The sequence below is a fragment of the Acipenser ruthenus genome, chromosome 10 (assembly GCF_902713425.1).
Source record: "Acipenser ruthenus chromosome 10, fAciRut3.2 maternal haplotype, whole genome shotgun sequence".
NCBI lineage: Eukaryota > Metazoa > Chordata > Actinopteri > Acipenseriformes > Acipenseridae > Acipenser > Acipenser ruthenus.
Window position 1 is genome coordinate 850874 of NC_081198.1, and position 25725 is coordinate 876598.

At 41.7% G+C, this 25725-nt stretch overlaps 2 protein-coding genes across 10 annotated transcripts in view; one reads left to right on the forward strand and one right to left on the reverse strand.

Moving 5' to 3' along the window:
* Positions 1-33: 33 nt before the first annotated feature.
* On the reverse strand, positions 34-5973 carry LOC117410966 (ubiquitin carboxyl-terminal hydrolase 1-like). 3 transcript variants are annotated; one of them, XM_034017947.3, is made up of 9 exons: positions 5772-5973; positions 4986-5205; positions 4418-4544; positions 4104-4211; positions 3827-3990; positions 2698-3398; positions 1916-2080; positions 1620-1821; positions 34-1106 (listed from the first exon to the last, which is right to left on the reverse strand). In XM_034017947.3, exons 2-9 carry the CDS (start codon positions 5150-5152, stop codon positions 344-346), a joined length of 2397 nt encoding a protein of 798 aa, XP_033873838.3. In that variant the 5' UTR covers positions 5153-5205; positions 5772-5973; the 3' UTR covers positions 34-343. The 3 variants fall into 3 exon arrangements, with proteins under 3 accessions (XP_033873838.3, XP_058887416.1, XP_058887415.1); XM_059031433.1 differs by lacking the exon at positions 5772-5973 and adding an exon at positions 5639-5726; XM_059031432.1 differs by lacking the exon at positions 5772-5973 and adding an exon at positions 5438-5458.
* Positions 5576-25725, forward strand: part of LOC117400444 (KN motif and ankyrin repeat domain-containing protein 4-like) — a 36438-nt gene continuing 16288 nt past the window's right edge. The window contains exons 1-3 of one of the 7 annotated variants that reach the window (XM_059031426.1): positions 6109-6863; positions 8240-8367; positions 9734-9803. The gene's annotated coding sequence lies outside the window, so the exon portion shown is untranslated. Of the gene's footprint in view, positions 5620-6108; positions 6864-8239; positions 8368-9733; positions 9804-12450; positions 12507-12750; positions 12812-23316; positions 23557-25725 lie in introns of those variants that run through there. The other 6 variants (XM_059031427.1, XM_034924540.2, XM_059031425.1 and 3 more) reach the window with 6 other exon arrangements.

Consider the following 25725-nt stretch of genomic DNA (forward strand, 5'->3'; position numbering starts at 1 on the left):
TATATATACCATTTACAACGTATAGTTCAGGTGAAACATATTGTACTGTTTCTATTGACAGAAATGTAGCGTACAAACAAAATCCCAGTTAAAAAGGAACCATTACACATTAATGCACAGTTTAAGTGCCAAGATACTGTACAAGGAAGCAGAATAGAACAGACTAACACAAGAGAACCATTCGTATAAATACATTTTCTACTGAAAAATGTGTATTTTTGTGTAAAAGACAGTGAGAATTTTATTTTACACAATTGTGATTTACATTATATAAACTGAAGTAGAGAGGGGAGGGTAGTGGGGTAAAATTTGTAGATGGTCCTATAAATAAACACGGCCATTTTTAAACAACTTTTTTGTAGAACAAAAGATAAGGGGTGGATGTGGAACATGAGGCTGGTGAGCATGAATTCAAAAATTCTGTCTCTTCAACAAGTCTCACATCACAGTCATCAAAAAGCATCCACTTCCCCTCATAGTCCAACAGATTGCACAGGACTGGATCGGGGGCCTGGCTGCTAGGTGCTTTACATTCATTACTGCCGTTTCCATTCACAACAGTGCATTCCTTCCCATTTCTCGACAGACTGTCCGAATGATCGTTTGCAGAGCTTCGCTCACATTTTCCATTATCTGTTAGAGCACCGACTGTCTTTTCAGGGTTCGCTGCTTTGCTGCTGGCCAGATCAAAGTTTGAAATGCTTCTCTGACCTCCAAGGAGCCCAACCCCTTCTGAAGACTTCTTGACATTGACTTTCTGTGCCGTGCCGTGCGATTTCCCACTCACGCTAAACGAGACTTCCCCGTCATCGTAGTCCTGTGGATCAAAAGCCCTGGCCGCCTCTTCATCCAGGGGCTCTGGTTTAAGGGCGTCCACTCCACTCTCCTCTTTGAGGTCCGTTCTTTGTATTTCTACGCTGCCAAGATCCATCATTTTAACATAGGTTGTGTAATGGCCGCTGCTGATGGTGACTCCGTTGTGCATCACTACAGCAAATAATTCATAGTGCTCCTTGGACGGCTTTGTGCACCACTCCTCCAGCGACAGCTTGAGCGGCGTCTGTAGAGGAGTGTTCACCTTCGACGGTCCGGCATAGGGATCAAACCTAAAGAAAGATACAAACAAGTGTTAACTCCGCTGTCTTACATTGGTCATGAAGTGTTATTTATACATATGGAATGAAACTGCTCAGGAACTAGAACTGATTCAGCTTGAAGATCTGTACTGCATGAGATTGGGGTCCTACTTGCTTGCTGGTCTCTTCAACTGAATACCAAGTTTCTTTGTCTAAACTGAAATACAAAGCTTTCATTTCATGAAGAGCTCAGGTAAAATGTCTCAAGATGCTTGATGTTTCAACGCACCTTTGAAATGTGTGTTACACAATGTAATCCAAGCCCTAGCGCTAAACAGGAATACAATGGCAAATGAAAAGAATACTACAATATTATTACCATGATACAGGTAAAAACCCTTTAAAAAAAGAACACCACCTTTTAGTTCTGTATAAAAGTGGTTCAGAGAGCAACTGCTACAGCTGTTGGCCTTTTTATTTGAAGAAGTCCTAGATCTGAAAGCACTCAAACTCCTTGCACTATTTAGAATAATAGTAGCATACTCAGAACTATTAGCAGCAAAGCACTTCAGATGAATGGTTACAACTTCTGGAGTTTTGTCAAATAAAAGGCTCCTTTCAGCTTCTGTATAGTGATGGCACGTTTCACAGAAGTATTTGTCTTCCCCGACAATCCTCTCTACCGATGCAAACTGAGATATTGCCCACTTCAGGGTCTTTAATTCCATCTTGGGTTCAGGAGAGACTGAGAAGAGAAGGAAACAAGGTGGGATGTAAAAACCAGAGGCTTAGCCAGCACTGGACATTACATGGAGTAACTGAAGAGCTACTGTACGTACTCTCTGAACTATCTTCAACTCTACATGGTTCATCCTCTTGTACCGGCACACTGATGTCTTGGAAATCCTCTCTCCTTTCGGTGTAACATTCGCACTCCAGGCATCGGGTTCGGAGCACCAGCTGACCCTGAAACAACCTCTCCATCAGATCAAAACAGCACTGAGCTGCAAGACAAGAAAAGAGAAGGTGAACATGGAACTTGAGAACATCCGAAGCAAACATTTTAAAGCGATCCCAGATAGAAGACACCTGAATATTTAACACACGTTAAAAAGGACGACAGACTAGATCTACATGTCCTTTATTTTTTTTTATTTGGCCAATGGAACAAATGTTCTTATTTGGTTACTGATTTAGATATTAAGAGGTCACAAAATGATGCTATTATCACACTTTAATATCATATTTTCATATTTTATCTATACTATTTTATCTTTCACTGTATTTTCACACTGCATGTACCTTAAACTGGGTTTTAGTACCTTACATTTAAAAATAGTAATAATAATAAAAAAGTAAATGGGAAGTAGAAAACCCAGCCGAGTTTTTATATAACCCTGTAAAGCAGCAGCAACAGGAAGGGTGCACAGAGAGGCTTAAAAATAAATATATATCTATCTATATATCTATATCCACCTATTACTCAAAATATGGAGTTATTTCACTATTTTAAGTCCACTGACCTAATTTCTAAATCTAGTACTTCAGTTTGATTTTGCACAGCTAGACGCATGTTTTGATAGATCTCAAGAGCACAAGTGTGAGAAAATTCCCTACCAACCTGCAGAACTGCTCTTTTCTTTTTCTTCCATGGTTTTATTAACCTGTTTATTCAAAGCACAGTTTTCTGCATTTTCTCTGTTTTCAACTTTCACCGAGTCTACAGGATTCTTGAGTTCCTCAGCCTCTTTCTCCTGCCCTTTATGTCCGGAATGTGTGCTCAACTTTCCCACACTGCGAAACTTAGAGAAGATACTGGGCTGTTTGTTTGAAGACTTCAGCCAGCCAAGTTTATGATGTTTCTTTTTCTTCGCACCTCTGGCGATATCGTTTTCATTCTTCCCATCAGGATCATTCCCGTCGTCTATTCCTTCCTTCTCAGTCTCTATCCCGCTATCACTTGAAGACTTCCTTTTTGATCGTGTGAAGTGTTTTTTTTCTCCCACCGGCTTCTGTGTTCTGAGAGGTTTAGGCTTCTTTTTAAGATTGCCAGCCTCCGTGTCGCTTTTCCTCTTCCCATTCACCTGTCTCTCGTCATCCTTCTCCAAACCTTCCTCCTCTGCGCTGCTGGCAGGTGGTGCGCTGCACTCCCCCTGAATGCCCTGCTGGGAGTCCTCTTCACCTCTGTCACCTGGCTTCTCCACCTGACTCTTGCGCTCTTTCTTTAAGGTTTCACAAGCCTCCTGGATGTAACTCAGGATACACTGCAGCACCTCCTGGGCGTCATGCTGTAGATATCCTTCATACATGGGGTTGAGCAGCCTGTCAAATGCATTTAAACACAGTATTAAATAAAGACCCACCCCTCTCGCTTTTTTTTTTTTAAATAGCTAAAAAGGAAATAAATAATAATCCAATCCCCAAGTTTAAAGCTGAGGGAACATGAAGCCACTTTGTGGCTTGAAACTTGGTTTCAGGAGACTAGGTTTCAGGATCACTGCATGGCATACCAAGGGAGTCTTGGGGGTTGCCTCAAACTAGGTCTCCTGGAACCCAGCCAATGTTCCTCAGCTTAAGGGATAAATGCACTCTACATCTATGTTAAATTAGTGCAAGTGAAGTGTGTGCACACCAGTACAAGAGGACTGACACTACAACACAACCCGCAAAAGGAGTTTAACTGGAACCACTTTCTAATAATCCAACAGATGATATCTGCACTAAACAGTATCAAGATGCAGTGTCTTTACCGAAGTGTGTTGAGCAATCTCCTTGGTGGCGTGGCAAGATCCCCATCGGTGTGTTTCTCTGGATTGAGCAGATAGCTGGACTGAAGTTGATCCAATGACACCACCAGGCTATGAAAACTGACCAGCAGCTCAATATTCACTGGTAAATCCTCTTGAACATTTTCCTACAACAAAACACATGCAATTTAATAAAACAACGAAAGCAATCTGCCAACCATTACAGAATGTTACAAGAAACAATACTATATATAAAAAAGTCAAACTTTTTAAAACATACCCTCTCCTCCTTTTTCATCTCATCGTCCTTTTGCTTGTCTTTCTTCTTTAAGATCAAATTGTACAAGTTCTTAATTCCAGTTTTAAAGCCAGGACAGTAGTACAATACCTAAAAACACATTTTATAAGAATGTCCTTTAAAAAAACAGTTGAAAATCAACTCGCAACTTCTACTCCTAGTAACAGTCTTATACTTAACTATAACATCATGTGAGAGTAGTAAGAGTCTGGTTGGTATAAAACCACTATTCAAATAAGCCCAAACTAAATCAAAGACATATATTAGAAAGCATTTTGATACAATTATAAAATTACCTGTAGAATGCTATTAAGATAGCAGGTGTTGCCAAGGTTATTTAAACCCACAAAAGGTACCAGGCTTTCCTTTTTCTCATAGAGAAGAGGGGATGTGGGCGGGGGTGCAGGTACAACCTGGTCACAACTGAAGAAAAGTTAAATGTGAAAGATAGAACAATTGCTGTAAATTCTATATAAAAAAATTTTAAAAAAATGTGTACAACATTTTATATGCTGGGGCTCCAAATTGTTAAAAAAATGCAACATGATTAAGATACAGATACATGCAGAAATGAGAGTTTAGTGCATTTTCTGCTTCTTTTTATTAATTTGATTAGTGGTGCCTAGATAGGAGAGCCATTTTTAAAAGAGTAGAAACAGGGATGGAAATAAGACTCCCATTCCATAGCAGTTCAATCCATTCCTGGTTTTAAAAGACACACTTGAGCTTGGTACCTATACAGTGTGGCTTACCAAGCTCGTAGTAAAACCTGGCATGAGTGAAACTGTTAAGCAATGGCAGTCTTATTTTCATCCCTGGGGAATATTAAACATGTAAAATAGCTGAAATGTGAAAGCCACCAACCTTTCTGCCACAACCGGTTCTGGAGCAGTCTGTTCCTCTTCCTGTGTCTCAGAGAAATCTAACGCCCTTTTAGTTTCTTTGTTATGGAAAAACTTAAGAGACAGTCGGTTCTTCTTGAGAGGGCTGCCCTTTGCTGCTCCGTTTTCATTGTGTACAAGGCCAGGCATCGTGTTGCTGCTTTCCACAGTATCAGCACAAGGACACGGTGTTACTACATACGCTACAAATAACACAACCAAATATACAAGTTAGTCATCATTTAGCGAAAGGGTCACAAAAAGAAAATGTGTAAATTAAATATTTTTAAAATGACAGTAAAACTCTGATCTAAGTGTCTATATGATATTCCACAAAGTTCCAAAAGCCAAAAAAACCAAAAGCAGATAACGACTAAAACAACATCACTTTACTGTAGTGCAATTATTATTATTATTATTTTAAAATTTACGCACATAACATAAAAAGGGTTTCTTTTTCATTTTCTTACTAAAAAAAACCTAGTAGACGTGACGCTGGTTGTTGTAAGTGTGTAAATAGTGACGCAGCCATCAATGCAGAACAACAGCAACCTGCTACTCTCCGCTTCCGCGCAACCTTTACATTATTTATTTCTTTAGCATTGTCATTTAATAAGGTATTCGTTAACAACACACTTTTTAGACCACTTTTTTTTGTATTTTCTTTTCACCAGCGCGAATCCGTCAGAATAAAAATAGCGCGAGCACGCCGTAGGAAAAGCGGACTACAACTACTTTTCAAATAAACTTAAATAATGAACTTACTCACCGTCATGACAACGCTACCCATGCTTTATTTGTAAACTATTATTTTTATTTACTCCCAGAGAATTACTCCTAGCAACCGGCACAGAACTTGGCGCTTTTTTCCCGCAACAAGACCCCGCCCGCGCTTGTTTTTTTTTTTTTTGTTAGGTAGTCAAAAATTATGCCTCTAGAAAAATAAATCGGTCGTTTGAAAATACATCTCTGTAACGAAAAGCGTATTAAAACGTGATTTGTGTTATTTGAATTGAAAACACGTGTGCCTTGTTTTACTTTTATGAAGGCAATTGTGTGGTTTCCCCCAAAGCGGACCACGTGATTACTTCAGCTTTTTGAAAGCGGCGTGCGACCTATAATTACAGTGAGATATGTGTAGGTGGAGGGGAAACTAGGAGTTATAAAGCAATGCACTTTAGTTTGGAAATGGAAGAACATGTACAGTTTTAAATTATGTACAACTTTAGACTAATTAACAAGAGTCGCCCCAAATGTATTTTGTGTTTGTAATTCATTTGTACAGGGATGGCAGTAAGACTCCCACTGCATAGCAGTTGGATCCATTCCTGCTTTTAGTACTATGAGTTTAAGACACACATGAGCGCGTTACCTATACCCTGGGGCTAATCAAACCGACCCGTGATATCAAGCGGGTCCTGCCTGTATTAGTCATTAACAATGCGAAATTCCAAAACAACCGCTGCACAGAATAATGAACAAAGTAAACGGGGTGCATTCACCTGGTTTAACGAGCTCTGCCCGTCGCAATGTTTGCAAAACAATAACAAATGCCTCCTCGCTTGGCTTCCTTCTTCCACAAACTTAACATATTTGAAATGTATTTAACACCTCGATTCATAAAAGCTCATTTAATCTTGTATTTGTTTTCTGTGTACCATTCATTTTGATTGTACTGTGCATCCCCTCCAGTCTGTTACTGCTACAGGGAATGTGTCTTCTGTTTGTGTGGAGAGGCTGGGTACCTGCGCTCCCTCACATCCTCAGCCTTGTTTTTTTTATTTTTGTAAACCCGTGTAGCTGCCGTGTGTCGGGGTCATTTGGATCAACGGGGGGTATTAAAGAGGCTGAGTCAGTCTAGGTAAGTACATCAATACAAATGTTTGTTTATTATTGTCTTTGTCAGGTGTGCAGTTTTCCAGTTTAAAACAACGTGAGTACCCTATATTTTAATCCTCAAACAAGCATTTTTCACTGTTTATATTCCATCACATTGTGTCCAAAGATATTGACACCCAAAAGCACTTCTGCAGGTCATATGAAAAGGGCTGTTGAGCTTCAGTCTCTGGATAACTCTATTAAGTAAACTCCCCACTAGGTGTCAGTATATCTTTCAATGCTTTTTTTATTTTTATTTTTTTATTTCAGATGTATTCAGTTCACTGCTCCTTAGTCAGCTCGCTATGAATAGTCACTGCTGATATTGTCATTACGAAACGTACCTAGGAAAAGTGACCATATGTGCCCGCACCTTATTAGAAACCCCATTTTTATGTTCTGGATCACAGTGTAGAGTACTACTGTTAAATAATCTCAATTTTCGTCATACTACAATCCACGACCGCTCCAATGAACAGAAAAAGCGTTACACCCTAACCCTAACGCTAACCCCATCCCCATCCCTACCCTCACCCCCATCCCCATCCCCATCCCCATCCCCATCCAGTCGTGCATTATTGGTCATGTCCTAATGTAATTAATAACCTCTTTGTTTTCTAAAAGAAAACTTTGATTGCTAATATTTGCCCCCATCCTTACATCACATGTCAACATGTGAGTCACAAGTAAACAACAGCTCCTTTATTCATTCGGAAATTATACTTTAAAGGCGTAGCGACTGCCCTGTAAAATAATATAGACAACAGATTATATTGTACAGTAACAATCATTGTGGGATATTGCTAGTGCTAGTGAGGTAGAAGGGAATGTATTTGTTAAACTCAACATCACAAGGAGGCAGTCATTTAAACTATCACAGCACACCAGTAGTGTACAAGCACACAGCTTCAACACACGCTCCACATGCTGACCGTTTTAGTGGGGAAACTGGAAAGCAGGAAGTCTGTTGCAGATTAAAAGCGAGAAGCATACCTTCATCCCACATTGAATATGTTTCTGATCAAAGACGACAAAACCCTGGGAAAGGGGTGAGCAGTGTTTACATTGCAGACCATTCAGTGACTTCCAGTACATCATATCAAATCAGCATATTGAATTCATTAAACTTACTCGAATTGCACCAAAAAACATGCTTCTATTGGAAACAGTTACTTTATAGGGAATCCAGGGATTTCGAGTCAAGGTTAAAACCTTAGCCACTAATTTAAACTGTCTTAAGACACTGCTGTAAAGAGCACAGTTTACCCTCTTCTGCTGCAGCCTAGCCCTGGCAGTGTGAAGCAGGGGGGTGTGTCCACAGGGCCAGCTACAACAGTGCTCATGTTATAAACTACTTAGACATTTCTCGAAAAACAACTGCATCCCACTCCCAGATGATATCTGTGGAAACAGCAGAGCGCAGAAAGAGGTTTGCAGGACTCTCTTACAGCAGACTGGAGAGGAGGCGAGGGAAGGCAACATTGAAGGTAAGATAACACAAGTGAAACATTCTCCTTGGTGTTGAAACGTTTGTGAATACTGCACTGTACAGAAAAGGAAACACTATTGTATTGAAGCTCAGAAGAGAATACAGTACAGTGGCTTCCAGCAAGCCCACTCATTCTCAACTGCTCCTCGGTTTAATCCAGTCTTTATTTTCTATCTTTTTTCATTTGCCGCAAGGCTGTTATTCTCTTATTCTTGTGCTTGACCGGGGGCTTTTGAATTATTAACACGGGGAGCGCTTGTGTTAAACATTAAGAGTTGGCATGTTCATTTGTAACCCTGTTATTTGCACTGGGATGCCCAGAGCTCTGGGGTTAACCTCGCTTGCTATTGATTTGCCCTGGAGTCACATTAGAAATGTATTGTTTTGAGCTGGTCCTTATTGTTCTGAACCATGCATTGTTAATCACAGGCTGTGACAGAGTTTCCCATATGGACCAGGCATGTGTGCCTGTATAGGAGATAGTCACCCTTAGTATGTCGATCCCACCCTGTCCGGACCAATGAAACTGACTGTGGGATAACACTGTTTCTATTCAGCATGCGTTGCATTTAATATAAACCTACATGCAGCAGATCAAGTAAGTGTATAGCTTCCGTACAGCAGGCAAAGTTTAAGCTCATGCTTTAGTATTCCTGTTTAATGGTTTACCTCATAATGTAAAGGCAAAATGCTTGCCTGTTTTAATTTCTGCTAAAAATACAAATCCCTCCCGGTAATAAATACATTGATCTGTAGTGGAACTTTCAAATTTGCAGGTTGGTTCCTGTGGTGGCAAAAGTTTCAGTTGTGGTTACGTGATTTTAAATAAGGACACTAAGCCAAGTTTACCCTTGCTACAGACCACGAGAGAACGGATGCGAAACGTACCCGAGTTTTTAATTCTGACGTTACAGCACCTGCCCCCTCCCCCCAACACGCACACATGGTGGTCTTCCTGAAGCGAAGAGCAGCCCTGTTGCTTGTGACACATAAGAAAGTTTACAAACGAAAGGAGACCATTCAGTCCATCTTGCTCGTTTGGTTGTTGTTAGTAGCTTATTAATCACATAAGAAAGTTTACAAACGAGAGGAGGGACACAATTGAAGCTGTTCAGATTAAGGGACATCTTTAGACTTTACGACTCCGTGTCGCAGCTCTAGAAGCGTGCAGAGTTTGAAACTTGACACACCATTAAGCCCTGTGTTTCACTGCCAGATGTTCACTAGCTGGTTGGGTTAAGTATTAACTGCTGCGTCAGTGGAATATTAGGCTGCGTTTGTGGCAGATCACTCTGTGTCAACTGAATAGTTCAGCTTTGGCTGCAATCAAATCGTAACACACACAAAAATATTTTGTTTAACAGAATAACAGGACACAGCACGTGAAGCCCACCCAGCATGACCATCAAACACAATTTCAGATGAAATCAGCAGGTAAATGATGGTGTTTGAAAAGCATTAGAATCATAATGAATCACAGAATGGAAGTTATAGAAAGTCTGCGAGAGTTAAGTATGTGATTGTATATACTGTAGGACGTGAATGTTTGTGCAGCATGTTTTCAGATCTGTCTTCATTATACATGTGTTCTGTTAAAGGCGTCTGAGCTGCACTCCAGCTATAAAGGCGGTGTGGAGGTTGGAGGCCAGCCTGTTTCAGACAGATATTTTGAATTCCCTTCTGGCTATGGCAGCCACAGGGGCAGCGCAGAGGTTCAGTCCCAGGATAAAAGCAGCCAGCAGGAGAGAGATTACAGCGTTACACTAGGCATCGCCCTCCTGTATCTCTCTGCTACTCTTGCCTGCTTCACTGGCATTGTTTACTGATTAACAAAGTGCACAGGAAGTTTGTTTACTTGGGGAGGCTGTGATGAAGTGCAATAACATACTCAGATGAATCGCTCTGATCTTTGAAACTGATGACATTTGCATAATACGAGGAGCCCAGCGCTCAAGGGATATCATCATACCAGTTTATTAGAAGCATATTTGTTGTTCTTAAAAGCTGTGCGTTTGCAAATAGTAGCTGACAGCATGCCTACCCTGAAGCTGACTGCAGTCTGTGTGATCAGTCTGGTTAATGTGCTTCAGACTGTATCGCCTTTATTTCCCTTGATAGAAGCTGGTCTTTTTTGTTCTGTGCTGCCATTGCATTGGGAAAGGTTGTTTGTTTAACACGATTCTGCATGCTGTCAAGTGCATGCTTGATTTTTTCATGCTCGTTACAATTCTTCCATCATGCTAGATCTAACTGCTCTCGTTCTTTAGTGGAGACGAGATAATTTTAGGTTAGTCTGATGTGATGGTAGCACTGGAGGTGCTCCGAACAGAAGGTGCAAATGCAAAGTGCGCTCTCCGTCCCAGATTGTGCACACCGCAGGGTAGCTTGGCAATCAGAAAGCGACAGAGGACCGGATTGTGTGGGCGCAACAGGAGTAATCTGCAGTCGCTCCTTTGCATGGTCTCTCTGGGGTATTCCTTCCTGTTATCGTTGGCTTTTGTTTCCAGGAAAGGAGTGCCTGTGAATATTTTGGACCAGGCGACGTTAAAACATGATGGATGAGATCATGTTTTCGTGTGCATCCAGTTTGATGTCAAGCTTTGATTTGTGCTTAATTTACTGAGCAGTGGCAATCCATTTTATACTCATAAAAAGATTGGAATTGCTGCTTACTGATGTAATGCTAATCCCAGAATAATAACAGATTGATTATTCCAACACAGCTCTGCTGGAGAACTTCAGGGCACAGGCAGCGGGGTGTCCCCTACGAGCCGTTATTCACGATTCCAGACGACTGCTGTTTTCTATAGAAATCCTGATCTGCAATTGTCTCGTTTCATTCCCCTTTGGTCTGTATGTGTGCCATCGAGGAGCATGCCTGCCTGCCCCAAAGGGACTGACTGTTACTGACTTTTATTAGCAGCATGTCTGAGCTCCCAGGTGGGCTAATTGGTGCTGTCTGGGCATTCGAATTCAGTGGCTCTCATGAGGAACCGTATTAGCTCTCTATAAGGACAACATCTATTTACTTTTGATCTTTGCTTATTCAATTATTATTTTTTTCAAGGTAGGATTGCAGAAACTGTTAGTATACAGTAATGGACCATTACTCCAGAGACAGTAAACTGCTTTACTGATTCAGATGGCGTGCAGACAGCAGATCTTGTGTTCCTGTTTCCTATACAATAACCATTCAGTTTGTGTGATCAAATCATACTGTGTGTGTATAAAACACACAGTAACCCCTGATAAAGGTCATCGCAAAAGCACCATTTACAGAAACATCCCAGTATACATCTGATACAATCTAGTAAGCAGAACAAAACATGTCTCTGCCATGACCTGCACGCCCAGCAATTCATTCATACACTGGTTTTTCTTTAGCATATTAAAAACAAGAAATCCCAGCTGGAAGAAGAACCATTTTACCTTCTCTGAGTTACATTTTGTTCCTTTCGGTTAAAAAAAAAAAAAAAAGCCTTGGCTTCAGCCTCGTAATGCATGTGGTCTTTCACTTTCTTCATACCTTACCTCCCAGGAGAAGTATCACAGCGTGTGCACGTGCTTGAGTGTAATGCAGCACAGACTCCAGCTGCATGCATCCTAGTCCAGTACATTGCAAATACACATCGATTAGTGTAGGATTCGTGGAAATCACTCGAGAGCCGCTTTCATTACAGCATGCAATTGAAAGCTTTTTATTGACAATGTGCAAGAAATTCATGTAAAGGTGTAGAACGAAAATCCCAATATAATATACTGTAGAAAGTGCTGTGGAATAACATCATCTGTTATTTGATTAGTAAGTGAGGCACGATGGAACTGAGGTTGCATGAGTGGACCAAGACAGTTTTTTTTCTTTTTAAAACACCCCATTAGGGAATCCTTTATTTAATTATCAATAGTTTAATTGTAACTGATCACCAAACAGAAATACAGAGGTGTATTGTGAGCAGACACCCCAGTTCAGTACAGTATGTGGGTTTAAAACTCCTTCAAAATGATGCATTTTAATGAAAGTCAGCAGACCATGCTTTGTGAGTGGGTTCTAACAAACGTCTGTTTCTCTCTGGCGGAATTTCAGTGCAAACAAGCGCATTTTAAACGCTGCATTGCTGTGAAGGCACGAAGCAAACTGTAAGTATAGTGTTCAGCACAGAGGCCTTTTGATAAGGGAGGTCAAGGGTAGGGTACGACCCTGGGCCAGTGTGTACTCTGCTTGCATGGTTTTAACCCTTCACCCGCTGTTCATGGTGTAGCTGGCAGTCCAGAAGCAAACAGCAGCAGTAAAACTGATCAAATCTAAATACATATTGTTCCACGCTTGCTCGGGATTTAATTGCATAAGCTTTTCATTTCCCCCAGACACATTTTCCCAGGGATAAGAGTGAAGTTGAGATGGGCTCGTAGCGGTTGACTATTCATCAGGAGATTTGAAATGGGTCAGTATGTTTGACTCGGCTCGCTCTGCCTCCCTGTATTTCTATAATAAACAGACTCACTATTTTTCTTGGTGCTGTGGTGTTAAAGTCAGGTCTGCGGGTTCATTGAGCACATTCAGCGCTTTCAGCACCATGATTTCTCAGTCATGTCTATGTGGTTTGAATGGCTGTGGAACATCCAGCAGGGATGTCATGTCTATGTGGTTTGAATGGCTGTGGAACATCCAGCAGGGATGTCATGTCTATGTGGTTTGAATGGCTGTGGAACATCCAGCAGGGATGTCATGTCTATGTGGTTTGAATGGCTGTGGAACATCCAGCAGGGATGTCATGTCTATGTGGTTTGAATGGCTGTGGAACATCCAGCAGGGATGTCATGTCTATGTGGTTTGAATGGCTATTTCCTGATCGCTGCTGGTATTATGACTGTTTACGGGAGTTCTATTGCTAAGACAACGCATTGTTTTCAGACATTAGAAATATTCAGCTTGTCTTTATCTTATTGCCGTAATGCAGTGCTGCTGGGGTGAGGAGCTTCTTCACAGCTCAAGACTCTATAGTGTTAATGTCATGCTGCTGGGGTGAGGAGCTTCTTCACAGCTCTAGACTCTATAGTGTTAATGTCATGCTGCTGGGGCGAAGAGCTTCTTCACAGCTCTAGACTCTGTAGTGTTAATGTCATGCTGCTGGGGTGAGGAGCTTCTTCACAGCTCAAGACTCTATAGTGTTAATGTCATGCTGCTGGGGTGAGGAGCTTCTTCACAGCTCAAGACTCTATAGTGTTAATGTCATGCTGCTGGGGTGAGGAGCTTCTTCAAAGCTCAAGACTGCTGGGGTGAGGAGCTTCTTCACAGCTCTAGACTATAGTGTTAATGTCATGCTGCTGGGGTGAGGAGCTTCTTCACAGCTCATTCATTGGAGTGCATTTCAAACCCCTTCCACAGCAGCTGCCAATTCAAACAAGCATACGCAACACAAGCACATGTTTTTAAGGGCTTCTGTCAGATGAAGGACATGCAGAGTCTGTGGGATGATGTGGATTTCAGTTCCCATCACAGGGTAATATTTCACTGCAAGTCCACCCCCGCAGGAAGGGAAAGCATTTATAAACTTTAATTCATACTAATAACTCATTTCATTCTAAAAACAACCAGGGACTGGCAGTGAAAACAGTGTGGGGTTTATTTCTTTACGCGATTGGGTTTCACAAAAGAAGCCAAAAATCGTGTTTTTACATTTCTGCTGTGAAATGTTCTCAGGTGTCAGCGATTTTTGCATATTTTAACACATTTCCTTCTGGTTTCCTTTTTTTTAGCTGAGAAAGAATGGTTGTGAGCAGAGTCTCTGAAATATGAAATTCAGGTGTGCATTTCTTAAACAGTTTGGTATGGGGAATGTAATTCAATGTTACTATGGAAAATAATGAGATTGAATTGGCAAGGGAGAAAAAAGGATTTCATCAGTGGAAAATAGTTCTGCAGATTGTACCTAGTACGCCTTTACATTTTTTTTTTCCAGTATCCACTTTCCTTAGAAACTACATCAACTAGAAAGATCTCCACTCTGAAACGATAACTCTCAAGCTGAGGGAACATGAAGCCACTTTGTGTCTTGGGACCTGGTTTCATGCTATTGCACGGCACACCAGGGGAGATTTGGGCTTTGATACAGCAAAGCTGCCTCAAACTAGATCTCCTGCAACCAGGTTTCAAGCCACTGTTCCTGAAGAAGCAGCTTCATGTTCCCTCAACTTTACAGCGTTAGTTTGACAGAGAAGGGACTCAACAGGAGTCTCGATTTCCCCAAGTCTGTTTCACATCTGGTTTTAATTTGGCAAAATAAGCTTGTTCATACGAGGGGAAATTTGCAGCTACATTCTTTTGGTCCTTCACAAAAACGCCTCCCTGTGTGTTTAATGACTGCAGTGTATCTCATTGGGTTGTTGTGTTTAATGACTGCAGTGTATTGCATTGGGTTGTTGTGTTTAATGACTGCAGTGTATTGCATTGGGTTGTTGTGTTTAATGACTGCAGTGTATTGCATTGGGTTGTTGTGTTTAATGACTGCAGTGTATCGCATTGGGTTGTTGTGTTTAATGACTGCAGTGTATCACATTGGTTTGTTGTGTTTAATGACTGCAGTGTATCACATTGGGTTGTTGTGTTTAATGACTGCAGTGTATTGCATTGGTTTGTTGTGTTTAATGACTGCAGTGTATTGCATTGGGTTGTTGTGTTTAATGACTGCAGTGTATTGCATTGGGTTGTTGTGTTTAATGACTGCAGTGTATTGCATTGGTTTGTTGTGTTTAATGACTGCAGTGTATCACATTGGGTTGTTGTGTTTAATGACTGCAGTGTATTGCATTGGGTTGTTGTGTTTAATGACTGCAGTGTATTGCATTGGGTTGTTGTGTTTAATGACTGCAGTGTATCACATTGGGTTGTTGTGTTTAATGACTGCAGTGTATCACATTGGGTTGTTGTGTTTAATGACTGCAGTGTATCGCATTGGGTTGTTGTGTTTAATGACTGCAGTGTATTGCATTGGGTTGTTGTGTTTAATGACTGCAGTGTATTGCATTGGGTTGTTGTGTTTAATGACTGCAGTGTATTGCATTGGGTTGTTGTGTTTAATGACTGCAGTGTATTGCATTGGGTTGTTGTGTTTAATGACTGCAGTGTATCACATTGGGTTGTTGTGTTTAATGACTGCAGTGTATTGCATTGGGTTGTTGTGTTTAATGACTGCAGTGTATTGCATTGGGTTGTTGTGTTTAATGACTGCAGTGTATCACATTGGTTTGTTGTGTTTAATGACTGCAGTGTATCACATTGGGTTGTTGTGTTTAATGACTGCAGTGTATTGCATTGGGTTGTTGTGTTTAATGACTGCAGTGTATCGCATTGGGTTGTTGTGTTTAATGACTGCAGTGTATTGCATTGGGTTGTTGTGTTTAATGACTGCAGTGTATCGCATTGGGTTGTTGTGTTTAATGACTGCAGTGTATTGCATTGGGTTGTTGTGTTTAATGACTGCAGTGTATTGCATTGGGTTGTTGTGTTTAATGACTGCAGTGTATCGCATTGGGTTGTTGTGTTTAATGACTGCAGTGTATTGCATTGGGTTGTTGTGTTTAATGACTGCAGTGTATTGCATTGGGTTGTTGTGTTTAATGACTGCAGTGTATTGCATTGGGTTGTTGTGTTTAATGACTGCAGTGTATCGCATTGGGTTGTTGTGTTTAATGACTGCAGTGTATTGCATTGGGTTGTTGTGTTTAATGACTGCAGTGTATTGCATTGGGTTGTTGTGTTTAATGACTGCAGTGTATCGCATTGGGTTGTTGTGTTTAATGACTGCAGTGTATCGCATTGGGTTGTTGTGTTTAATGACTGCAGTGTATTGCATTGGGTTGTTGTGTTTAATGACTGCAGTGTATTGCATTGGGTTGTTGTGTTTAATGACTGCAGTGTATGGCATTGGGTTGTTGTGTTTAATGACTGCAGTGTATCGCATTGGGTTGTTGTGTTTAATGACTGCAGTGTATCGCATTGGGTTGTTGTGTTTAATGACTGCAGTGTATTGCATTGGGTTGTTGTGTTTAATGACTGCAGTGCATCGCATTGGGTTGTTGTGTTTAATGACTGCAGTGTATCGCATTGGGTTGTTGTGTTTAATGACTGCAGTGTATCGCATTGGGTTGTTGTGTTTAATGACTGCAGTGTATCGCATTGGGTTGTTGTGTTTAATGACTGCAGTGTATTGCATTGGGTTGTTGTGTTTAATGACTGCAGTGTATTGCATTGGGTTGTTGTGTTTAATGACTGCAGTGTATTGCATTGGGTTGTTGTGTTTAATGACTGCAGTGTATTGCATTGGGTTGTTGTGTTTAATGACTGCAGTGTATCGCATTGGGTTGTTGTGTTTAATGACTGCAGTGTATCGCATTGGGTTGTTGTGTTTAATGACTGCAGTGTATCGCATTGGGTTGTTGTGTTTAATGACTGCAGTGTATCGCATTGGGTTGTTGTGTTTAATGACTGCAGTGTATTGCATTGGGTTGTTGTGTTTAATGACTGCAGTGTATCGCATTGGGTTGTTGTGTTTAATGACTGCAGTGTATCGCATTGGGTTGTTGTGTTTAATGACTGCAGTGTATCGCATTGGGTTGTTGTGTTTAATGACTGCAGTGTATTGCATTGGTTTGTTGTGTTTAATGACTGCAGTGTATCGCATTGGGTTGTTGTGTTTAATGACTGCAGTGTATTGCATTGGGTTGTTGTGTTTAATGACTGCAGTGTATTGCATTGGGTTGTTGTGTTTAATGACTGCAGTGTATTGCATTGGGTTGTTGTGTTTAATGACTGCAGTGTATCGCATTGGGTTGTTGTGTTTAATGACTGCAGTGTATCGCATTGGGTTGTTGTGTTTAATGACTGCAGTGTATTGCATTGGGTTGTTGTGTTTAATGACTGCAGTGTATTGCATTGGGTTGTTGTGTTTAATGACTGCAGTGTATCGCATTGGGTTGTTGTGTTTAATGACTGCAGTGTATTGCATTGGGTTGTTGTGTTTAATGACTGCAGTGTATTGCATTGGGTTGTTGTGTTTAATGACTGCAGTGCATCGCATTGGGTTGTTGTGTTTAATGACTGCAGTGTATTGCATTGGGTTGTTGTGTTTAATGACTGCAGTGTATCGCATTGGGTTGTTGTGTTTAATGACTGCAGTGTATTGCATTGGGTTGTTGTGTTTAATGACTGCAGTGTATTGCATTGGGTTGTTGTGTTTAATTGTGTGAACAGCTTGTGTGAACTCTGTGGATTTTGAGATGTTGCCCTGCCAAAACTTTGAAAAAAAGCATTCATGCATTATGAAATAGATACACAGATATGAAACGTAACGTGGTACAATTATACATGCAGTGACTGGAGGGGGTATGGTATACAGTAGTGCCATATATCACACACCTATACAGATAACGAATATATTAATCACATCATTTCACTCCCTTTATTGTTTTAGTTGTTCTCCGAAAGGGCAAAACAAATATAGGAATAATTCCTCTGAAGCGTAAAGCTGCAGTAAGATGTCATTTGAGCTGTATGAATGCTATTGTATAACAGCAACGCTGCTGCACCGATGCTATTGTATAACAGCAGCGCTGCTGCACCGATGCTATTGTATAAGAGCAGCGCTGCTGCGCCGATGCTATTGTATAACAGCAGCGCTGCTGCGCCGATGCTATTGTATAACAGCAGCGCTGCTGCGCCGATGCTATTGTATAACAGCAGCGCTGCTGCGCCGATGCTATTGTATAACAGCAGCGCTGCTGTGCCGATGCTATTGTATAACAGCAGCGCTGCTGCGCCGATGCTATTGTATAACAGCAGCGCTGCTGCGCCGATGCTATTGTATAACAGCAGCGCTGCTGCACCGATGCTATTGTATAACAGCAGCGCTGCTGCACCGATGCTATTGTATAACAGCAGCGCTGCTGCACCGATGCTATTGTATAACAGCAGCACTGCTGCACCGATGCTATTGTATAACAGCAGCGCTGCTGCGCCGATGCTATTGTATAAGAGCAGCGCTGCTGCGCCGATGCTATTGTATAACAGCAGCGCTGCTGCGCCGATGCTATTGTATAAGAGCAGCGCTGCTGCGCCGATGCTATTGTATAACAGCAGCGCTGCTGCACCGATGCTATTGTATAACAGCAGCGCTGCTGCGCCGATGCTATTGTATAACAGCAGCGCTGCTGCGCCGATGCTATTGTATAACAGCAGCGCTGCTGCGCCGATGCTATTGTATAACAGCAGCGCTGCTGCGCCGATGCTATTGTATAACAGCAGCGCTGCTGCACCGATGCTATTGTATAAGAGCAGCGCTGCTGCGCCGATGCTATTGTATAACAGCAGTGCTGCTGCGCCGATGCTATTGTATAACAGCAACGCTGCTGCGCCGATGCTATTGTATAACAGCAGCGCTGCTGCACCGATGCTATTGTATAACAGCAGCGCTGCTGCACCGATGCTATTGTATAAGAGCAGCGCTGCTGCGCCGATGCTATTGTATAACAGCAACGCTGCTGCGCCGATGCTATTGTATAACAGCAGCGCTGCTGCACCGATGCTATTGTATAAGAGCAGCGCTGCTGCGCCGATGCTATTGTATAACAGCAGCGCTGCTGCGCCGATGCTATTGTAGCAGTTCGTCAGTTCTCTTTTATCTCTAGTCTTCTCCGTGCCGAGAATATTACCCTGGGAGAGTGCAGTATGTAAGAAGCACATTGCTGTACACATTACCTGGCTTTCTCTTCACGTTTGTTCTCTCAGTCATTTGTTTTGGAACCATGAAATCTCTCCCGACAGACTGTCAGCTTGAATTATCTCTGAGTCCCCCGTCATCCGCTATCCAGATGATGAACGTCATCCCCGTCAAGCAGTCTGGCAAGGAATAGTGAGTGTGTGTGTGTGCATGTGGTCAATTGAATGCAGTTTTCACGTTCCACGTTCCCCCGTGCCCCGTGCCCCGTGCCCCGTGCCCCCATGCCCCGTGCTTCTACCAGCAGCCTGAAAGAGCAGCTCCACAGAGATTGTGTTCATTTCCACCAGAAAGAGTTCTAGTCATCCCACTCAGAGCTAAACTTGATCAAAGCTTGATTTGAAAGCGTAGCACAGATCGGGCTCCTGGCCAGCTCAGGTTTCTAACCCAATCCCAAAGGAGCGAGCTGGATGTGCTGGATGAATATTATTGTATGCTGCATCACAAACAAGCCCAGGATTCAATAAAAACAAAGCTTTTATGAATGTTTTCAGCAGAATAATTTATATCAAGAGCAAGAAACATTAAAGGCCAAAAGCCAATTATAGTTTTGTTTGCAAAGTCAAATTATGCAGCGATACTGTAGGTTCAGTTTCAATAGACTTTTGCAATGGAGACAAACTATGATGTGATATGTAGTGAAATAACAAAACGCAGATATTTGCAAAGTGTACTCCAGTGCTCCGTGCTTAGGAAAGCACACGGAGGGCTACAGTTAATGGAGTGTTTTAGCACAGTCTATCAGGGCCTTCAGAACCACAATATTGACAGTCATGCTCCACCCATAGCTGTTAGGACCGGGAGTATCCTTCTCCCAGCTCGCTCGAGCTGTCACTCAAAGCACCAGCAGAGATTTAGTGGGCTCTCTAACCACGCTGGCCTGGGCGCTGGCCAACACATATCTCCAGCCCAGTGCCTGCAAGAAAAGAAAGGAAGAGAAACTACTTTAAAGGCAGCCCGGGGGAGTGGAGAGGTTGTCTGGGAAGGAAATATTTCCAGACACATCGGAGGAACTAGCTGACAGACACTCAGGTTTCTTGCTTTCTCTCTGCCTTACTGAATATTGTGCATACCGGTACATATTTGGGTGTTTTGCATACCTCAATGGAACCAGTTTGCTTTGATCAAAATATACAAACTAAAATGTAATAAAAGTCCATTCTCAGTGCCGCTTCCTCCTCACAGACCTGCAGCTGGAGCGTAAGTATGAAGTATGCTCTGAATTGCCCCCCACGCACTCTCCTTTAAGACCAAGGCCTCCATGCTATCTGTCTGGACATACAAACTGGGGGTGCTGCAGCCTATTCCCTCTAACAGTCCCGGTGATTATGGGTAGAGAAGAAAGTTTGGTCTCCGACCCCCGAAGCTCACCGGAGAGCTATGAAACCTTTCACCAATCACAGCGCTCTGTGAAGGCTGTGGGGGCCTCAACACCTAGCCGGCTGAGGAGCCAGGTGTAGCAGCTCAGGGGCTGTTCCATACACCTGCACAACTCCCACTGCACATTATTGTTTCAGCTGCCACAGTCGTGCTCATCCCCGTTCCACCCCTACTAAAAAAAACATCAGACAGTTTGCCTGGACAACGTACAAAAGAGTATACAACATGCTCCACACAAATACAAATGCTTTTTACAACTAGAAAGCTTTTCTATACTGTGTTGAAGGCATAGGCATTAATTACAGGATGTTCTCTGAGATTGTTGTACACATTGCACTGAGTTTCTTAGAAGAGATGTGGCTATTCTAGTGCGATTTCTATAACTGTGGTTACTTGAGTATTTAAACAGCATTCTTATTCCACTCTATCGTTTGTTTCAATGTACTGCACTTGCACTGGAAACGCTATGGGAGCTATGACTGGCATTCCTTCATTCTGTACTGCTACTTTACAAACTACAATTTTATGCAAACCTCAAAACAAATTTTAAAATAGATTAGCCTCCCTGAAATGGAAGATATTCAGATAAATAGTAGCTAGCTTTCAGCCATTCCTATTGTTTAATAATTGAGGACTTCCAGCAAGTGGGAGCACATGTCATCCTCTGACAAACTTGCATGGTAATTAGCCATGCAGTTATTTCAAATAAGGGGCAGAATTGATTATTCTTTAGAGGAACAGTTTTCAAAGACAAGACTCGTATTTGTGATAATTAATGCATCAGATAACTTCCTCTAGAGTTTATACCCTGATAAAAGTGTCTCACAGTAAAAAGCACAGCAAGGTGTAATAAAGCACAGTGAAAGAATGGTGAAGAATAGCAAGGTATGGTAAAGCATATTGATAAACATGGCACACCATGGTAAACTATGGTCAATGCGTAGTATAACCTGGGGGAAAACTGCAAAACTACAGTGGTAAACTTTTATAAGGGCCTTCAGACCTTCCCTTGAGAAACGTGTGTTAAACTACCAAATCTTGTAATTTACTATCAAAGTAAAAATAGGAAGAAAAGTCCAAAAATACCACTTTCATAAACCTTCAACAAAACGCTCAGTATATGTTTCCTTATATATCCCAGATGTACAGCATATACTGTATAAATAATAAAGTAAGCCCATGGTATTCAAAACTCCCTGCAATACAATTCCAGTGTTCCCACATTCTAGGAATGCCACATATTACACTGGACTTTAAAACAAATTCCAAAAGTTGTGGTTTGTAAGCTTTGCAAGATGTAGAGCGTAGCATTCAAGTCTATACAAAGCAAGCTCGGAGAACTATCCAGAAGATACTGTATTTGCAGATCGCTATCTCCCACAGAAGCAGGGGACTCCTCGACTGGATAGTTGAACCACAATCTCGTTCAGAAACATACCGGCTCCAGACAGTCTTATCAGGCATTGTACTGCTTTCTTTTTCAGGATCTCTTTAAAAGTGTGTTGATCTTCGCGTCTGTTGTGTGCGCACGCTTGCAGCTGCATTCTTGCATTTTACTGTGTGTTTGTTTACTTAGTGATAGTTTCCAGACAGTGGCCTGCAGTATATTTTATAACGAGCAGTGTGTCAACCCACGGCTGCAAAGTCATTTTATAAGGAGCTGGCGTTTGTGAGCATTGCTGGTTTGAAAACCATGCTCAGTGTTGCAGAGAGGTGTCGTGTTCCAGGCAGGGAAAGGCTATTGTGACTCATGGCAGTAGCAATTAAGCAGCTTTGATTATCATTTGACAAAGCGCACATTTGAACTAGTCCCTCCAGGGAGCAGCTGTGATACAAACCCCACGGCTCACAGATCATGTCAACATTCAGGGACCCAGCACGGTAGAGACAGTCACAGTTTAGCATACACTATTGATCATGGTGCAATGGGTTTGTAGCGTAGGACCATGGCTCAGATCTGTATTTTTTTTTTTAATTATGTTCAGAACTGTAAGTGAATTTGCAGAAGGGAAGTCACACACAGTGTCTGGTCAATCACACAAACACTTGTGTTTTTCCCATACTTGGCTTACAGTAAAATCTGTGCCATGGGTGCCTTAACCCAATACTGGGGGCAGGGGGCATGGTCCTCAGAGTGATGTTGAAATTGGGGTTCACCCAAAAATGAAATGTGTGAATGTGTTAGACTGCCAGGCAGCAGAGGCTTTCATCCTCAATCAGGAGCTATGAATTTCAAACAACAGAGCAGATCCCTGGAGATTAGACACACATGGAAATATGTGTGCGTCATCGTATACTGTACAGGGAGAGCTAAAAACAAACTAAATCAAGTAGACAATGCTTGTGCAGAAAATGTATTGCACAACCAGTTCCATTTCAGAATATATAAAGGTGGGCAGAAAGATTTTTCCTGCCAGACTTCAGGACATTAACATTGCTTGTTTTTATGTTATTTTGGCCAGTAATGGAAAACTAGAACTGGTGCCAGTTGCCTGGTGAGAGTGGCCAGGTCCCTGTTTTATTACTGATTCGGTCTCAACCTTTTTGGAAAAATAAATCAAGTTTTAGTGCCTTAAAAAATGTAACTAAGTTCTTACTGTAATCTAAAACACACTTGATCAATAGAACTCCACATGGGGTTTCCAGCCCCTTAACGGACAGAATTTCCAGTCATGTTCAGATTTCATCTTTAGGATTCCTTTAGTAATGTTCAAAGCATGTTCCAAACTACTGTACTGGCTGGGCTGTGGAGGGGATGCAATCAAAGGGAGTTGATTTGTTGTCTGTGGGCATCAGAGAGTGGGAGCTACAGCTAATGCATGTGGAATTCATGAGTTGTATGGAAAACTTATAAGAGGCCTCAGCTTCTGGGATCTTGCTTGCTTTAGTTAGTGCTGTACAAGCAAAGCCACTAGTCACCTGACCAATTCAGATGGAAAAAAAAAACAACAGAGTCCCATTACTGCACCATCTTAGGTTCAAGGAAGGAAGAGGACATGTGCTTGAGGAGCAATAGCAGATGTTGGAGTCTGCAGGTAAGAGGAAGCTTTTGCAGGTAATTTTAAACTGGACTGCTGGGATTAGGATTCCTCAGGGTTTTGAACAAGGCTTGTAATGAAGAGGCCAGTCCTGCTGCTGCAGTGCAGGAGACAGTGACAGGCGATCTGCAAGCAGAGGGAAGGGAAGGATCACACACTCCCTGTTGTGTTTTGGTGCCGATTGCTGCGGTTGGAACTGTGCAGAATTTGGGTTTTATTAAGATTGATTTTCAGCTGTTCAGAGATTTCAAACTGTACCAGGATGTACTTTCTAGCTGCGTATACTGCAGCATTGTTACATTAGGAAGGATGTGTGCTGTATCTGTGAAGTGAATTGTGCTGCAGCATGTACAGTATTGAGCTTCTGGTAAATGGGACTCATACCATTGCTTTGTGTGAGCTGTCACTGTGTGACCCACACCAGTAATGAGTCTTTTATGCAGTGTAAATGTATCGGGTGTGATAAGGAGTTAACAGAATGGATTGCACTGTTTACTAAGCAGAGGCAGCTTACAAAGCAATAGCCTTGGTAGTAATCAATACAAATATAGACATTTCTATAGCCTGATATTTATTTGTGAAATGTTGACATTCATTATAACATCCGTTGTAAAACATTTATCGATGCATTATCCCACACTCTCTATAACACTCATTTATTCTCATAGTTTTACTTTGTGTATGTGTTTGCCTTTTAGCTGCCTAACTGAAGCTATTTATAACATTTTAAAATGCTCTTATCGTGAACAACCACAAATCTAGCTCTGGGGCTCTTCGTTTTCGGTTTTTTATTTTTCATCATGTGACGTCCCTTTTTCTGAGCCAACTGCGTTCAATTAAACTCTTGGAAAAGTGTGAGACTTTGATTCGGTTTCATTGATAATATAAAAAAAAAAAGGCAGCTCCTTATTTTTAATTCAAACCGAACACAAAAAGTGAGTTCAGTTAAGTTGCTTTTCCTGGATTTAAAATGTTAATGACTCTTTGGAAAAATGTTATAACCTGTTTTGCAAATAATAATTTCCTATTAAAAATAAGGAGCTGCCTTTGTTTTTTTGGGTTTTTTTTTTACATTATCAATGAAACAGTATCATCGTCTCAATCAAGTTACGGGAGGAAACACTAAAGTGAACCCTTGTTTCACAATCAACACTTTCCAAGAGTTTAACTGAAAGTGGCATCATGTAATCAAAAATAAAAAACGAAAATGAAGAGCCCTAGATATCTCACACTGCCCAGGCCTGGCTAACCCTAGATATCTCACACTGCCCAGGTCTGGCTAACCCTAGATATCTCACACTGCCCAGGTCTGGCTAACCCTAGATATCTCACACTGCCCAGGTCTGGCTAACCCTAGATATCTCACAGTGCCCTGAATTTACCTGTGCCCAGGTACTGGGCCCCTGCAAGCTGCAGTGACAGCGCTGTACCTAGAACAAGAACAGTTCTGGAATTCAAAGAAGCAGGACACATGAAGTACCGGCACCACGGGCTTCCATTACTTGCTTTGTTTGCAATACAAATGATATAATCAAACTCCCATGTGTTATGGTTCATGTCAGGCTCTGATGCACTCCGGCAAATCAGTAGTTCACATGAGAGGTGGACAAGCTCTGGAGCACATGGACATCTGATGAATAGCTGCAGTATGTGCATGAATATGTATTCGCAATTCAAAATGTTTGCAAAAGGATATGATCTTTAAAACGTCACGGGGACGAGGCAGAGAGTATGCCAGCAATGTAAATGTGTGTTTGCACAGCTGCATGCAGTGGGAGTCAATGCAGGTGGATTTCTGTTTCTGTAACTTGTATGTAAACATAAAATCCCAGTCATAATCTTTCAACATACTTGTTGGTCTTTTAGAAATCAGCTGTGCAGACAACGTTCTGGCATCTCTGTGGAATAATCCTGAATAAATCATTTCTAATGAATAAAAAAGTAATTCATAAACGTTAAAGTTTTTCACATTGCGGGTGCCAGTAAAAGGTGATTTGTTTTGCGATGAACTATAAGATTGTGTATCCTAACACATATGTTCTAACACGGGCCCGGCCGCAGGTCTTCTGTGTAGAAAGTTAGAAACCATTGCTGCCGTGATCCATGAATACCTGGACCCCACAGGGGAGTGTACTGTAGAGAGAGTGCGCTCCTGCCTCAGTGACC

What these genes read in the sequence shown, in the direction of transcription:
- LOC117410966 (XM_059031432.1), bottom strand. An exon ending in ATCTTAATAGCATTCTACAG is followed by an intron (nt 4,212 to 4,417) that starts GTAATTTTATAA and finishes ATGTGTTTTTAG; the next exon opens with GTATTGTACTACTGTCCTGG. An exon ending in AGAAAAGAGCAGTTCTGCAG is followed by an intron (nt 2,081 to 2,697) that starts GTTGGTAGGGAA and finishes CTTGTCTTGCAG; the next exon opens with CTCAGTGCTGTTTTGATCTG.